This window comes from Oncorhynchus tshawytscha, linkage group LG04, assembly GCF_018296145.1.
Source record: "Oncorhynchus tshawytscha isolate Ot180627B linkage group LG04, Otsh_v2.0, whole genome shotgun sequence".
In the NCBI taxonomy this organism is placed as follows: domain Eukaryota; kingdom Metazoa; phylum Chordata; class Actinopteri; order Salmoniformes; family Salmonidae; genus Oncorhynchus; species Oncorhynchus tshawytscha.
Genome location: NC_056432.1, coordinates 38,047,421 through 38,064,565, shown reverse-complemented (window position 1 = coordinate 38,064,565; position 17,145 = coordinate 38,047,421). Strand labels below are relative to the sequence as shown.

The window sequence follows — 17,145 nt, the reverse complement described above, 5'->3', positions numbered from 1 at the left end:
CCCTAACAAAGGGCCCACCTGGACTGAGGGGTGCCTCATTACTGAGGAAGCTCAGGACTGAGGGGTAGCTCAGGACTGAGGGGTAGCTCAGGACTAAGAGGTAGCTCAGGCAGGTTGACGGCTCTGGCGGATCCTGGCTGAATGGCGGCTCTGGCGGATCCTGGCTGAATGGCGGCTCTGGCGGATCCTGGCTGACTGGCGGCTCTGGCGGATCCTGGCTGAATGGCGGCTCTGGCGGATCCTGGCTGACTGGCGGCTCTGGCGGATCCTGGCTGACTGGTGGCTCTGGAGGCTCCATGCTGACTGGCGGCTCCATGCTGACTGGCGGCTCTGGCGGCTCATGACAGACGGGGGCTCTGGCGGCTCATGACAGACGGGCGGCTTTGGCGGCTCATGACAGTCAGGAGACTGGCGGCTCATGACAGACGGGAGACTCTGGCGGCTCATGACAGACGGGAGACTCTGGCGGCTCATGACAGACGGGAGACTCTGGCGGCTCATGACAGACGGGAGACTCCGGCGGCTCATGACAGACTGGAAACTCCGGCGGCTCATGACAGACGGGAGACTCTAGCTGCTCTGGACAGACGGGCAGCTCCGGCAATGCTGGACAGAGGAGCTCTGTCGCCTCTGGACTGAGGGGCGGAAGCTCTGGCAGCGCCAGACAGGTGGGAGACTCCGGCTGCGCTGGAGAGGAGGAAGGCTCTGGCAGCGCTGGACAGGCGAGGCGCACTGTAGGCCTGGTGCGTGGTGCCGGCACTGGTGGTACTGGAGGACACACACCTCAGGGCGAGTGCAGGGAGGAAAAACAGGGAGTACTGGGCACGCACAGGAAGCCTGGTGCGGGGGGCTGCCACCGGAGGGCTGGTGCATGTAGGTGGCACTGGATAGACCGGACCGTGCAGGTGCACTGGAGCTCTTGAGCACCGAGCCTGCCCAACCTTACCTGGTTGAATGCTCCCGGTCGCCCTGCCAGTGCGGCGAGGTGGAATAGCCCGCACTGGGCTGTGCAGGCGAACCGGGGACACCATGCGTAAGGTTGGTGCCATGTACGCCGGCCCAAGAAGACTCACTGCAGACCAGATGCGTAGAGCCGGCTTCATGGCACTTGGCTCGATGCCCACTCTAGCCCGGCCGATGCGAGGAGCTGGTATGTACCGCACCGGGCTATGCACCCACACTGGGGACACCGTGCGCTCCACAGCATAACACGGTGCCTGCCCGGTCTCGCCATACTTCCTGTGTGCCCCCCCCCACGAAATTTTTGGGGCTGACACTCAGGTTTCCAGCCCTGTTTCCGTGCTGCCTCTTCAAACCGCCGCCTCTCCGCTTTGGCTGCCTCCAGCTCTGCCTTGGGGCGGCGATATTCCCCCGGCTGTGTCCAGGGTCCATCACCGTCCAACTCGTCCTCCCATGTCCATTCCTCCTTGCGCTGCTCCTGCTGCCGCCTGTCCTGCTGCACCTTGGGGCGGCGACCCTCCCGTGGCTTTGCCCAGTGTCCTCTCCCGTCGAGGATTTCCTCCCACGTCCAGAAGTCCTGATGGCGCTGCTCCTGCTGGCGCTGCCTGTCACCACGCTGCTTGGTCCTGTTGTGGTTGGTGATTCTGTCACGGCTTTCTTCCTGGGAAGGTGAGGCGGACCAAAACGCAGCGTGGTTATAGTTCATGGTTCTTTAATAAGAACTCAAACATGAACAAACTACAAAACAATAAACGTGAAAACCGTAACAGTCCTAACTGGTGCATAAAACACAAAGACAGGAAACAATCACCCACAAAATACCCAAAGAATATGGCTGCCTAAATATGGTTCCCAATCAGAGACAACAATAAACACCTGCCTCTGATTGAGAACCAATCTAGGCAACCATAGACTTACCTAGACACCTAAACTGAACACAACCCCATAAATCTACAAAAAAACCTAGACAAGACAAAACACATAAATCACCCATATCACACCCTGGCCTAACCAAAATAACGTGACAACAAACCTGACTCAGTTACGCCAGCTCTGCCAGGAGGAATGGGCCAAAATTCACGCAACTTATTGTGGGAGGCTTGTGGAAGGCTACCCGAAACGTTTGACCCAAGTTAAACAATTTAAAGGCAATGCTACCAAATACTAATTGTGAGTGTATGTAAACGTCTGACCCACTGGGAATGTGATGAAAGAAATAAAAGCTGAAATAAATGATTCTCTCTATTATTCTGACATTTCACATTCTTAAAATAAAGTGGTGATCCTAACTGACCTAAGACAGGGAATTTTTACTAGGGTTAAATGTCAGGAATTGTTAACTGAGTTTAAATGTATTTGGCTAAGGTGTATGTAAACTTCCGACTTCAACTGTACACCAAATGTTATTCCATGCAAATTGGTTTGCAATGCAACTTAACCCATACATCTTTATACAATCCCCCAGGGTAATAAATAATGAGAATTAATGTTATCTTCCCAACAACAATAAGAATCAATTCCAGAAATTCTATGGTGTCAATGGTGTAGCAATGATACAGTTTGCCATTCATTTTCTTTAGATTTATTTAACTAACCCTTTTAATTATTAGATTTAACCCATGGTGTGTCACACTAACGCGCATGATAAGCTTAATTAATTCACCTTCACATCTCATCAAACAGCAAAAAGCTTATCAGTGTAACAGACATTTATGTTCGAGGTCTATTAAATAACTGCCATGGTGCCATTTGGAAGCGATCTAGCTTACTTATGATGTCTCCTTTACTTGATGATAATGAATGACATCCATCAGTTCTGCTGTCTGATTACAAAAAAATATATATTTGACAGATTTCCTAAAATGCAAATGTTTTCCCCAGCCACCACTTTTTCAGAGGTGATAACAAATTATATAAAAACCTTAAGTCTCAAATCTAATGACAGTGAGTGTCAGTCTGAGTTTTGTTTACTGCAGAAAGAATTTGAGGAAAGATATGACTGACACTTCCTTTGTTCACACGGGTAAACAAGGTACTGTAGATCCTTCAGAAAATACTCATTTGAATGGCTGAAACATGGAAAGAAAGCAAAGTGGCGTGGGGATGAAGTGGGGGGAAAAGGATGGCAGTAATTCGAGAGAATTTTGACAATTTTTTATTAGTTCTTCTACTTGCCCCCTACCTGCTCTAAATGCACTGCTTCTTTTTTATTGAGTCCCCCTGTTACTTCTCACTCTCATTATATGCTTTCTTTGTTACCTTGCGGCAACAAGGTCAGAGTGTGTCCCAAATGGCAGCTGATTCCCTATATAGTGCACTACTTTTGACCAGGGCCCATAGCGTATTCCCTTTGCCAGTCAACAAAGTAGCTGTCCTTTGCTGCAAAGGTCACGAGTCCATCTTCTTAACGGTGTTATACCCTCCTCTGCCTGCTGTTTTTTTAATCCCAAGGACCTATACATATCTCTCTGCTCTGGAGAATGGATGGCTGTGCAGTTATTTACAGAGTCTGGGATCTCTCACAGAACAATGCAGAACAGTTATCACACCCCCCAAAAAGGGTGAATGATGAATGGGACTGGGGCCACCCCCAGTGAGGATAAAGACTTTAGGTATAAATAGGTGGCTGCTATCGTAATTAATGGGTTGTCTGAATGACGCAGGACTGGTGGTTATTAAGAGTAAGCTATAAGGCTCGGATGTGTATTTTGGGTTGTCATTTTGGGTTGTCATTCTCATTGCTGTGATTACAGTGGGCTACAGAGAGCAACCTGAAGTAAAATTACTGTGATAATGGCTAATGGTGGAGGCTTTGTTTTCCCCATGGGCCCTGGTCAAAATAATTGCACTATACAGGGAATAGGGGGCCATTTTGGATGTATCCTTTGATAAGGTCCTGTTGTCACAGTGGATAGCTTAATTTCCCCCATTGCTTATTTGCATCCAGTAATTTATGAAAATGTAGGATAAATATTCCTATCAAAGGTTTATTAGCATTCTGTGTTTTATTTCCTACTTCTTAGTCTAACCAGGACTGGAATCAACATACAGTCTCTCTACATCACTACTAACTATGATCACAATAGTAAATGCATCCTGTAGATTATTCACTCATTGACTAATATCTCTTGTAAATGTTTTCATCTTCACAACAGAGGTCCACGTACTAATACAATACTTCCACATATAGTTAATTTTAATGCAGGAGAATGCATCTACTTTCAAAATGACGGAGGCTAATCAGAGGCTAAATAAAGAACCACTGCCCTAGATTTGACAAAAAAATAACTTTATTTATTTTCAGTCCAAAAACTACAACCTTTTCCCTGAGCCTGAATTTGATGGATGTTTTCCCTAAACCTTAGAGCAGCTCAGTCGATACTGTAACATGTCACTGCTGCTGGGGGAGGTTGATATCCGTGGTGTAACAGCAAGCAGACACAGTCAAAACCACTCAGGCGCCTTTGCCCAGCTCCTCTGCCCAGGCTGTACATTTTATGGTTCAACTGGTTAGCACATTAGGCTCCTGTCACAAAAATAATAACTGACACGTTTTGGTTATTCTTTCCTTCCGAATGGCATTTGACCAAAAAGCCCGTCTCAGAAGTTATTTGGTTGTCAAGAGGAAAAGCCGGCCTTGTTGACCCAAAGTGTCATGCAATTAATCTCTTTTTTACACTTGCTACTTAGACTTTAAAGTTTAATGACAATAATTAGCATTTATGAAATGTGCCTTGGGGATCTGAGTGTTTTTGTTTGGTAGCCTAGTGGGTACTGTAAATGTCACAGCCACAATTATTAATGACATAAAGAGCTGCCCTTTATAAATTATTCAGGAAATGGTTGACAGGACAAATGCTGATAACTTCACAAGCTATGAATAACAGCATGATGATGATACCATGGTAGAAAACAGAGTGATTGTAGATTATTAGCTTCAGCCACCTCCATTATTGATAAAGAGGAGAAAAAAGACTATTGAATAAATAATATTAACACTGAGCTATATTGTATGCTCAAACAAATGGGGAAATTATATTATTTTACACTAACACAACTGCTCAGAGAAAGACGTTTGATTTAACAAGTCATCTTTTATTTAAAAAATTAAGATCGGTGTCAAAATGAATGGCACCCTGTTTTCATTACTTTGTGCACCCTCGTCTTGAAGGACAATGGCACTGAGCCTTTTTCTATCATGTTTAGTGAGATTGGAGAACACATTGGGAGGGATCTTATACCAGAACCTTTGATCTATACTTATGGTCTGCCCTCTTCAATTCAAACCACAGGTTTTCAATGGGGTTCAAGTTAATTGTTGCCAATGAACAATTTCTTTGTGGATTTTGATGTGTGCTTGGGGTTATTGTCTTGCTGGAAGATCCATTGTGGCCAAGTTTCAACCTCCTGGCAGAGGCAAATAGTTTTTTTGGCTAAAATGTCCTGGTACTTGGAAAAGTTCATGATGCCGTTGACCTTAACAAGGGCCCCAGGATCAGTGGAAGTAAAACAGACCCATGACATCAAAGATCCAAAACCATATTTTACAGTAGTTGGTTTTCTTCACATGCATCCTTCTTTCGATGCCAAACCTACCGCTGATTTTTATGGCCAAATGGCTCTATTTCCGTCTCATCTGACCATAACACCAAGTCCCAACTAAGTCCCAATGCCATTTAGCAAAGTCCAGGCGTTTTAAATGTTGGTTACACTTAACAAAGGCTTTTTTTCTGGCAACCCTTCCCAACAGCCTATTGGCATGGAGGTGGTGTCTGATTGTACATTTGTTGACCCCAAGGTGCGACTAAGTTTGGTAATTCTCTAACTGTGGCCCTTGGATTCCCCTTTGCTTCCCGAACCATCTTCCTCACTGTGCGTGGGGAAAACATATACATGCATCCTTCTCCAGTAAGTTTACCACTGTTTCAATGATTTTAAGCTTCTTAATTATTGCCCTAATAATGGTAAACGGTATGTTAGGTTTTTCTTGCATTTTTTTAGCCTACTGTTGGTTTTATGAAGGTCAATAACCATTTGTCTCTTTTTGTTTGTGTTATTTGCAGTTCTACTTATTTTTAGGTGACACTTTAAAGAGCAACAACTGTTGGAATTGATGTTTTATATAATATATATATATGAGAGAGAGAATGCATGCAGGGGCATGCATCTACCTTCAAATTGATCAGAGGCTATGTAAAGAACCACTGCCCTAGATTTGACAAAAAAATGACTTTATTTTCAGCCTGAATTTGATGGATGTTTTCCCTAAACCTCAGAGCAGCTCAGTCGATACTGTAACATGTCACTGTTGCTGGGGGAGGTTGATATCCGTGGTGTAACAACAAGCAGACACAGTCAAAACCACTCAGGCGCCTTTGCCCAGCTCCTCTGCCCAGGCTGTACATTTTATACTTCAACTGGTTAGCACATTAGGCTCCTGTCACAAAAATAATAACTGACACATTTTGGCAGTTATTCTTTCCTAAACCTCAGAAGTTATTTGGGTTGTCAAGAGGAAAAGCCGGCCTTGTTGACCCAAAGTGTCATGCAATTCATCTCTTTTTTAAACTTGCTACTTAAACTTTAAACCAACCTGAAGAGTCGAATGACAATAATTAGCATTTATGAAATGTGCCTTGGGGATCTGAGTGTTTTTGTTTGGTAGCCTAGTGGGTACTGTAAATGTCACAGCCACAATTATTAATGACATAAAGAGCTGCCCTTTATAAATTATTCAGGAAATGGTTGACAGGACAAATGCTGATAACTTCACAAGCTATGAATATCAGCATGATGATGATACCATGGTAGAAAACAGAGTTTGATTGTAGATTCTTAGCTTCAGCCACCTCCATTATTGATAAAGATGAGAATAAAGACTATTAAATAAATAATATTAACACTGAGCTATATTGTATGCTCAAACAAATGGGGAAATTATATTATTTTACACTAACACAACTGCTCAGAGAAAGACGTTTGATTTAACAAGTGATCTTTTATAAAACATTGGGAGGAATCTTAGACCAGAACCTTTGATATGCGCTTATGGATAGACCTCTTCAATTCAAACAACAGGTTGTCAATGGGGTTCATGTTAATTGTTGCCAATTAACAATTTCTTTGTGGATTTTGATGTGTGCTTGGGGTTATTGTCTTGCTGGAAGATACATTGTGGCCAATGAGGCAACCAGGTTTTAGGCTAAAATGTGCGTGGGGAAAACATACACATGCATCCTTCTCCAGTCAGAGAGCGAGAGAGGTCCTAACCCCCCCCCCAAAAAACCTCTGTTCCCAGACATAACACCTGGTGTATTCTGCCCCAATGTCATAGGTTAGTTTCTGAAATACATGTTCAACCTTTCAGGGGGGTTGTCTTTCTCTTGCAGGATAATGACGACGTACAGGTGAGTCTACAGTCACATTGTCTCTGAGTCTGAGTGGTGATGGTGTATAACCAGACTGGTACCCAGAGTAGGCGCTCTGGCTTTCCAAATGTGTAGGTTGTTGTAGTGGATGTTCAGGTTATGTCTCGTAATCATGTTTTTTAAATTTAATTTAATTTGACCTTTATTTAACTAGGCAAGTCAGTTAAGAACAAATTCTTATTTTCAATGACAGCCTTGGAACAGTTGGTTTACTGCCTTGTTCAGGAGCAGAACGAAAGATTTTTACCTTGTCAGCTCGGGGATTCGATCGTGCAACCTTTCGGCTACTAGTCCAACGCTCTAACCACTCGGCTACTTGCTGCCCCATGTTAGGTCTCCAGTAGTTGATCTGGGTTTGTGACTTGACATGCGTCATCTCTGTGGTTGGTTCTTGGCAACAGTTGATCCACGTGTCCTCCGATGTGTGAGCTATGTAGGACACAGGACCTGTTTGTGCGACCACTGTTGCTGGTTTCCACTTTGGACCATTGCAGTAGTTCCGAGCAATAACTCTCTCCAGCTCTGAAGCTTCTGTCTTTTGCTTTGCTCTGCCTCTCCACCTGCACTCTCTGTCTGTACAACCTGTTAAGTCTTTGGAGGTCTCACTTTGGTTGTAGCATGTTGCATGGGGGTTGCAACAGGAAGGTGTTTTACTGTGTGTGTTGACTATGACGGAGAACATATGATCCTCCAGTGGGCCAGCTTAGTCTGTGGACTTTCTGCCAAGGCTCCTCTGGGAAGTCCCATGGGTGTAGTGGCACTAGCTGAGTTATGTTCCTCATCTTTTGACATGTGGAACATGACTTGGCCTTGTCCTTGATAGCTGCATCCAAATCTGGCCACCAAAATTAGCTGCATGCAATCTCCTTCATTTGCACCATGCCACACTGCCCTGAATGGAGCTCTTCAAGCACCTGCCTTCTCAGTGGTGGTGGTATGATAACTCAAAATCCCCATAGCAAGCGTCCAGACTAAACTGTGTCACCCTTTCTGGCGAGAAATAACTGGATTGGTGTGGGTCAACTTTTTCAGTTGGACGGACGTAACTGGGGCATTCATCACTTCCTTGAAGTAGAAGATTTCAGCCTGGGAGGGCTCAGTGTGTGTGACAGGTAAGAGACACCTTGAGAGGCCGTCTGCATTGCAGACGGTCCCTGATGTGAGTAATTGGCCTCTCTGCACCTGATGGCATGATGTATGAGACAACAGCACCAGCACCATAAGGCAATGTGTCACATGCCAACTGTAATGGCAAGTTGGGGTAGAAGTGGATTAGGGGCTCTGACTGAGTTAAGTCTGTTTTCTCTTTCTTGAAAGCCTCCTCACATCTGTCCACTTCCAAGGTTTGGTTTTGTTCAAAAGTTAATGTGGTGGCTTTAGCATGTTAGCTAGGTTCGGCATACACTTTGCGTAGCACGCCAGGTGTCCTAAGTATGATTCAGGTCCCGTGGGGATGGAGCTTCCGCGACGGCCTTCACCTTTGATGGCCCCTTGTGGAACCCCGAACTGTCAATGACGCGGCCCAGATATTCAACAGGCCGGGAAAACTTGCATTTGTCCTTCTGGACCCTGTGACCGTACTCCTCCAGTCTCTGTAGTGTAGTGGCCAGGTTTCTCAGGTGCTCCTACTCATCTTTGCCAGTGATTAGTAGATCATCGAGGTAACAATGGACCCTGGTGAGCCTGCTCAGTATCTGTTCCACAGCTCTCTGAAACAAGGCCGGAGCTGAGGTGATTCCAAAAGGAAGCCTCTGATACCTGTACAGTCCTTTGTGAGTCACTATAGTCAACAGTTCCTGTGACTCTTGGTCACAACATGCGTCTGTAGATAGGCCTGACATAAGTCTATCTTACTGAATTTCTGTTATCTAGCTAAACCAGAAAAGTGGTTGTCAATGAGGGTTAGTGGATATTTTTCACCAGTCAGATGGAGTTAACGGTAACTTTGAAATCGCCACAGAGTCTGAATGATCCATCTTTTTTCATGACTGGAACGACAGGTGTAGCCCACTCACTAACATTCACTGGATGTAATACTCCACTCTCGACTAGTCTGTTTGGCTCAGTTTCAACTTATGGTTTCATGGTGTATGGGACAGGTCTAGCTTTGAAGCATTTTGGCTTGCTGTCTGGTTTCATGGTCCTTTAACTTTTTATGTTTTTCATACCGCCAAGTTCTCCATTGAACACATCTGCATGTTTTCTCAATATCCCTTGTAGGTTTGTGTCCTCCAACCATGTGAATTTCCTGCCAGTTTAGCTTAATCTTTTCCAGCCATGTGTGTCCTTGCAAAGCTCGATGGTTGCCTTTCACAATGTAGAGTGGTAGCTTTACCTTCTGTTTGTTGAGCTCCACTGTAACTATCATGCTTCCTCTCACTGGAACAGTCTCACCAGTGTATGTTTTCAGTGTCATCTTCATGGGCTGTGGTGTGAGGTGATGTAGTTTCTCCTTGTATACGGCCTCAGAGAGAAAATATATACGGCTGCTCCAGTGTCCATTTGCATCCCTACTGCTTTTCCATCCAGTAGCGGAGTCACCCAGTATCCATGTCCAAGATTCGTCCCCTTCAGACAGGTTATCACTTTGTTCATCCTCTGTGTGATTTTATGCACTTTCTTTTTGTACTTCCTGAAGTCGCTTTTCCTTTGTTCAGTACTTTTGTTTGATTGTGTATTTTTGTTTTTAAATACACGTTTTTACATGCACAAACACTCCTCTGCTTGGTGACCTGCTTTCCCACAGTGATGGCATGGCTTGCCACCTACTGCGTTGTTTTTTAAATCCATAGACACCTTCTGCACTTGGCTGCTGTGTGTCTTTCTTTGCCATTTCCATTGACGTACTCACTTCTATCGCACTCTGCAATGTTAAGTTGCTCTCAATCAAAAGGCGTTTCTGAATTGCCTCGCAGCGCATTCCACACACGTATAGTGTCACTCAATGATCGCCCAAATTCACAGTGTTTGTTTAACTGTTTCCATACAGCCACAAATTATGAGATTGACTCCCCCTCATCTTGATTTCTCGTAATGAAATCTGAATCTCTCTGCGATGATCAGTAGTTTGGGAGAATAATGTTGTTTTAAGGGAGACACAATTTCATCATATCATTTATCACCAGGGTTTTCCTCCCATACCAGTCAAAGATGTTGGCACAACTGCTCATTCTTTAATTTCTCTTCAGTCAAAATGTTCTGTGTAACTCCATTGTTCCAACCAGTGCAGACATGTTCAGTTTTTTTTGCTTCTCACACTTTTTAGATGGTCCCTCACTCCCTGACTTTTTTTTCTTCTTTTCACTCACAGTGATTACACTTTCTCCCACAGCAAAACTCTTCTTCTCCCTCCAGGCTAGCTACTGTAGCATCACTCTTGACTGGCTTGCGCCATGTTTTCTTTGCGTCTTTCTACAGCAATTATTTGTTTTGTTTTTTACTGAGACTTTCTCCTGAAAATAATGAACACCAATGTGAGAACGTTTCTTCCTCGTCGCCAATTTTGTTGACTAGCACATTGCATTACTTATACAACTAATATAAGGACAGGACGTGAAACAGAAGTAGAAAATAGGGGCTTTGTATAACGCATTTCACAGAACGAAACACTCCAAGCATTCAAATGTACGTAAGCAGGGGGGTGTGTTTCAGTTGCCCTAAAAGGAGAAACTAGAATCTCAACACACGAGGGACGCACTTCTCTTAGATTATGTGAAAGGAAGCTGAAAGACACAATTAGAGACAATATATGTTAGGAATCAGCATGTCTGTTTGATTAACACTAAAAGAAAAGAGGGAAAATGCTTTGTCATATTTATGAAAATGATATCTCTTCTTGAAATGAATATGTTTGTGGTTCTCCTTTGTTCCCTGGCTCTAATAACACCAACATCATTATCATCCCCCACAAATGATATACATTTCACACTCTTTGATTTTCAACTCCTACAGCCACTTAATTCCATGCTGTCATCCTCTTTTCTGCTGCAGCAGTTAATTGCCTGAATTATATGCTGTCTAAACCAAGGGCTTTGTTATCAACTCATATGTGCCTATAAGTGACAAAACAGTGAGAAATATAACAGTGTGATAGTAGCCACTCCAGATCAAAAGCTTTTTCCTACACCACCTTTTCTATTGTTTTCAGTGCCCCAGTTTTTAACTTCCTGATACTATATTTAAACAGCTGGTAGTTTATAGTATCAAAGGGGTCTTTGAGTGCTACTTTTTTAAGCTAATATTCTGTAGGAATGCTACCAGTTCTATACTGCAGTGTACATATCCATGACATGCCAGTCTTCACTGTAAAAGTTCTGACTTGAAGATGAGCATGAATTGCTATACTGTAGCATATCATTATTAACAGCATGGCTAAAGAACATGGTGCTGACATTTGTGTTTCTGCACTGCAACTCTGTCCTGACTGGCCACGACGCTCACAAGAGATACCACTGGGAGATGCTGACTGCATCACAGTGGTCCGTAATGTGATCTGATGCTTTCTAACGGGACTTTTGTAAATGTTAACTTATGAAGGGTGGGCCAAGTGTTAAAATTGGTTAACTTGATAGCGAAATCCTATGTCGGAAAATGTAGCGCTGCGCGATCTGATGTTTGTTCAGGGATAATGGTGGCATCCATGCATGAAAGCATATTGTACACAAGAAGTCAACATTAAGTAGAGCAGGGTGTTTTTTTCCCAGTTGCCAAGTTTGATTTAGGATTTCTTCTTCATGCTTGGGATGGAGTTAACAGCTTGTTATTGGTGGGGGTCGAATAGGAATAGCCAGAGCCAAAGTGATCAGCGCTCATTTCATGCCTCACATTTTGCCTCCTGGCAAGAAAGCTTGTTCCTTTACCAACCTTTGTTTTCTTCCTTAAGTTTTGTTCCTAAGCCTTTTTTTAGCTGACGGATCAAAAAAACAACATCAGTCTGTGTTTTGGTCTAGAGAGTGTTGTCAAACAGCAGAGCAATGTTGATGTGAACTCCCCTGTTTGCGTTTCCTGTTTTTCTGTCCAATCAGAGGCTCCACCCAGTCCCGTGAAAAGCTCCCCAGAAACGACCCCATTGACCTCTCCTCGGCAGCGCAGGGACTCAGACCGTTACTGCCAGCTATGCAACGCCTGGTTCAACAACCCGGGCATGGCACAGCAGCACTATGACGGCAAGAAGCACAAGAAAAACGCAGCTCGTGCCGACCTCCTGGAACAGCTGGGCAAGACCCTGGACATGGGAGAGATGAAAGGTACAGAACAGAACAGGGAAGGCCTGAGGCAGACCAGATAACCTGGCAGAGACTCTCTCTCTCTCACACATGCGTACACACACACACGTAGCACAGATAACCATGCAGCTCACTGCCTCCTCCCCTCACCCCTACTCCATAACAGCCAGGATTGTTAGTTACTGTTGCCTCTGTGTGTAGTAACATGTTGTTACAAGGTGTTACAAGGTGTTATGTAAGAAGATAGGACACTGTCTGCTAGTGATAGGGGGAAAAAAATCGAGACAGTTACATAGCGGATATTATTTTTGACGATATATTGTATCGTTTTGACAACTTTGCAGTATTATTTTTGTGCTATTTGGCTGTATCTGCACCAAAACTCCAGTATTTTTCCTTCATATCTTGTTCTCCATTTTATTTTTAAATAGGGAGCCGGGTCTCCTGTGTGGCACAACGCAGTGTTGCAGCATCATTTTAGCCTGGGGTTCAATCACCGGCCGTGACCGGGTGTCCCAAAGGGCTGTGCACAATTGGGCCAGCATCGTCCTGGTTAGGGGAGGGTTTGGCCGGGGGGCTATACTCGAATCAGAACGTTCCTCCACCCTGACTTCGGTCGTCAGTAGAACAGTATTTCCTCCAACACATTGGTGCAGCTGGCTTCCGGGTTAAGCGAGCGGGTGTTAAGAAGCGCGGCTTGACAGGTCATCTTTCGTAGGACGGATGACTCTACCTTCGCCTGTTGAGGAGTTGCAGTGATGAGACAAGATCTTAATCACAAAATTGTGGAGAAAAGGGGGTAAAAATTACAAAAATAATAATAAAATAAAATTGGGAGACAATTTGTTTTCAGCTCTTTTATTTCCATAATTTATCAAAACTCGTTTTCTCATGGCTCGCTCTTGTCCCTCTGCAGCAGACATTTGGTGAGCAATATCTTTGGATCATCGAAGTGCAATAAAATCACATTATCGAATCGTAATACAGATAGAATCATGAGATTTGCAATACATATCGTATCAGCACCTAAGTATTGTGATAATATCATATTGTGAGGTCCCTGGCGATTCCCAGCCTTACTGTCTACTAGAGTTCATCCAGTATGAAGACATATGCATGTACACTACTGTTTTTCGCAGTATGAGGTGTTTAAAGCCTTGGAAGTAGGCCTAGGGGAAATACAAGACACAAATGAACTCTTTCAAGCTTTGTATTCCTCATGTAATAGATAATATATCAGTATCAGCTAAATTTAATGCAAAACTACTTTTGGAAAACCTGACTCACCATTTGTGATACCCATATCTTGAGATAGCACAGCATATGTCAAGATGGGGTCAATATGTAATATATATTTGTTTGTACACTTCATGGCATTTGTTACGCTCTTTATTATGGCATTATCCGTTATTAAATGGGGGGCTAAGGAGGTCCACTTTCCTCTGATGTTAATGTGAGACTTCTATTTCTCTGGATGTGTTGCATGCATCCCTCTTGACTTGGCTAGTGTCTGCTTCTACGCCAACCAGAGAGAGCTACAGTGGAGAGGCTCAGCGTCTCTTAAGTACCAGGACACGACAAACCTATTTCGGGCTGTTAATTTTGGAGTGGGGAGGGGGAATGGTGCCCTCTTTCTCTCTTATTGTCTCCTACCCACAATATGTCAATAACAATTACAGAGTATTATTCCAGCATGCTGCTGCAGTGCTGTGGGACCCAGGGGGTTGTAAAGTTAAGTAGTGCATGAGCAGACATAATGTGGGATGTCTCTTTGGTCATGTCTGATTGGAGATGTAGCTTAGCCTCCTTCACTCCTGGTCTTATTTAGGTTGGCTCTGCGTTGCCGGGGACCTGCACTGTGCCATCCAATCAGTGAGATGTACTGTATGTCTCTTCAGTCACATCTGATTGGAGATGTACTCTAGGCCTGTTTGATACTTATGGCTGATTGGTTGGCTCTGCTTTGTAAGGGACGAATGGGGAGGCACCGTGCTGCCGAGTCACATCTGATTGAAGATAAAGCCTAGTCCAAGTCCTACTCCTAACTCCCAGACTGGTTATTTCTACTTAGGGCTGGTTGATGGGCTCTGCATTGCCAGCGATGAATTGGGAGGCTGCACCTTCACCTGCACCTTCTCAGGGATAGCTGCATTTCTTTAGGAAGGTTTTCCTTGTAATGACTGTGACCTGTGGTTGTCTTAGCTACCTTAGTTGAATGCACTGACTAACTGGCCTAAATGTAAAATGCACTGTGTTGTCCAATCACTGAGATGCATGAGTATGAGGAGGAATGTACACACTTCTTACAATTTTATTCCATGTTTCACATGTGCCACATTTCCTTTGAGGATTTACCCCAGTGTTTTACCCAAAAGCTCAGACTTTCCGTTTCCTATCGATGCGGGCTGGCACCCGTATCTCACTGGGCCATGGCTCCGGCAAACCTGCTCTAACTGGGAGCCAAGGCAACGCTCTGGGTACTTATCAGCTGGCATTTACATAACAATGGCTAGGTGTGAACTTGAACACCTTCTAACAAACCAACAGTCTTGAATGATGCGGAGGTTGTTGGTTCTGCTCGCCACAAGTTTTTAGAGTCACTCTCCTGACAGAAACACAATAACACTAGACCTACATTAAGATAAAACACTGGCGGCTCACTGGTGTGGGGGTAAGTCTCAATGGAAAAGCACCAATATAGTACTTTGTCATCATGTATTATGCCCTGTTTGGGGTCATTTAAAGTTATTGATGGAGATTCATGAATATTCACGCTTGATGTTAACTTGAGTCTTTGCCGACTCGACACTTTGAACTGCGTGATCATTTCAAGTTAAGTATAATGCCTCGTACTTCCCCTAAAACAATGCTCGTTTTTCAGACGGTCCCGCCCCTGAATAACTCTTGAATGCTTCCTCCCAGACAGGCTCCGCTTATGGACTGAGGACTTGCCTATTCTCTGTGAAATAGATGAGCCATAACTCAAAGCCAGAGTGTTTCGCCAACGTCACTATAGTCATAATGGGTGGCTGGAAATGGAAGCATGGAGATGCAGTATTCAGCACTCACAGTCTAATGAGCGTTTCTCTCCGGCGATTATCAATTAGTAATGAAGTGGCAAATCATCCTAACAGGCAGGACTAGCATTGTGTGGATGGGGATGGAGAGGGAAGGGGGAGCAGGGGCAGCCAGGGCACAGTGCAGCGGGCAGGGATGGGCTGGGCTGCTTAATTCATAGGCCTGCCAGCACAGCTCTGCAGTCCTATCTTTCACACAAAGAGTTACTACCTAGAGCACTTCTACTATTTCCTCTTTTCTCTCTGTCTCTGTGACCCCGGTCTGCCGCCGAATGAAATAGCACTTCTATTTTATTTCTTTATTTATCTTTCTCATTCATTCTTCATTTTTGTCCTGTTCTTGCCCACTGTGTTCTCTGATGTTGGGTGGCTATTAAACAAACAGCTGTAGATGAATATCTGGTGGTTCTGACTGAAGGTTTTCAAGCAGGTGATGAAATATTCCTTGAATACCTATTGAGATTTGATTTCCATTTGAGAGATTCCTGTACAATTGGCTGGTGGTTATACAGCACAGTAGTGGTGTTGTTTCTGAGAAGGGAGTGTGTGAGAGCATTTTGCCGTGTATATATCCTGTGTCCCAAATGGCACCTTATTCCCTTTATAGTGCACTACTTTTGACTGGCCCATTAGTACTCTGTGCTGTGTACTGTAAAGGAGGACCCTCCAGGAGAGGACCTGCCCACCTCCCACACTCCTCCATCTGTGCTCCCATTTCACCCTCTGTTTGTTACCCATCCTAAACCCTACTAACCTCACTCTATGATCCTCTGGGTTCAGCCATGTGCTCTGGGTTTCAGATTTCCCTACAGAGCTGAGACTTCATGGAGCTTTGTAGAGCTACGCTAGCTACTGCACTGCCTGCCTCTAAAGCAGGGATTAATCCCCCCCAACAACAGAAAATACTGTTGCGAGTTAGAATAGTAGAATACACAAGGTGCAATTTCGAAAATTGGTTGTGCATCAGAAGTTTTTCCGCATGTTATGTAAGTCACTGATAGTAGGTCAATTAGCCCATGTCAGCTAACATTTTTTAGATTGATAAGTTAGTTTTGCGGCCAGCTATCTAAACTTGTTATGATGGTCGAATTACATGCTGTGGGGCCGCCATTGATTTTGTTAGTCAGTCTCACTCATATTATATTATATTATACTCACATAATATTAAAAATGGCAAACGTTTATCTCCACCCTATGGCAAAATGTGTAGAATTGCAGCAAACTTGCTTTAAAACGTAAAAACATTCCCTCCACTTCCAAGAGTGGGGCCACTAAAATGTTTTACCCATCAATGTTGCCCACCCCTTTTCTAAAGGATGTGTGTAAATGTTTCATAGCTAACTACCTGTAAACACTATACAGCACCATAAAGTGGTCTAGGCTATAGCATAGGAGTTTGTGTAATCTGTATGTTTCATAACTAGCTATACCTGCATACGAGGACCTCTGATCCAC

General features: G+C 44.1%; 1 protein-coding gene across 1 annotated transcript in view; it reads left to right on the top strand.

Moving 5' to 3' along the window:
• Positions 1–17,145, top strand: part of zmat4a (zinc finger, matrin-type 4a) — a 145,091-nt gene that overhangs the window by 86,970 nt on the left and 40,976 nt on the right. The window contains exon 5 of the mRNA XM_024418010.2: positions 12,413–12,634. Coding sequence (XP_024273778.1) covers positions 12,413–12,634 — 222 coding nt within the window. The remainder of the gene's footprint in view (positions 1–12,412; positions 12,635–17,145) is intronic.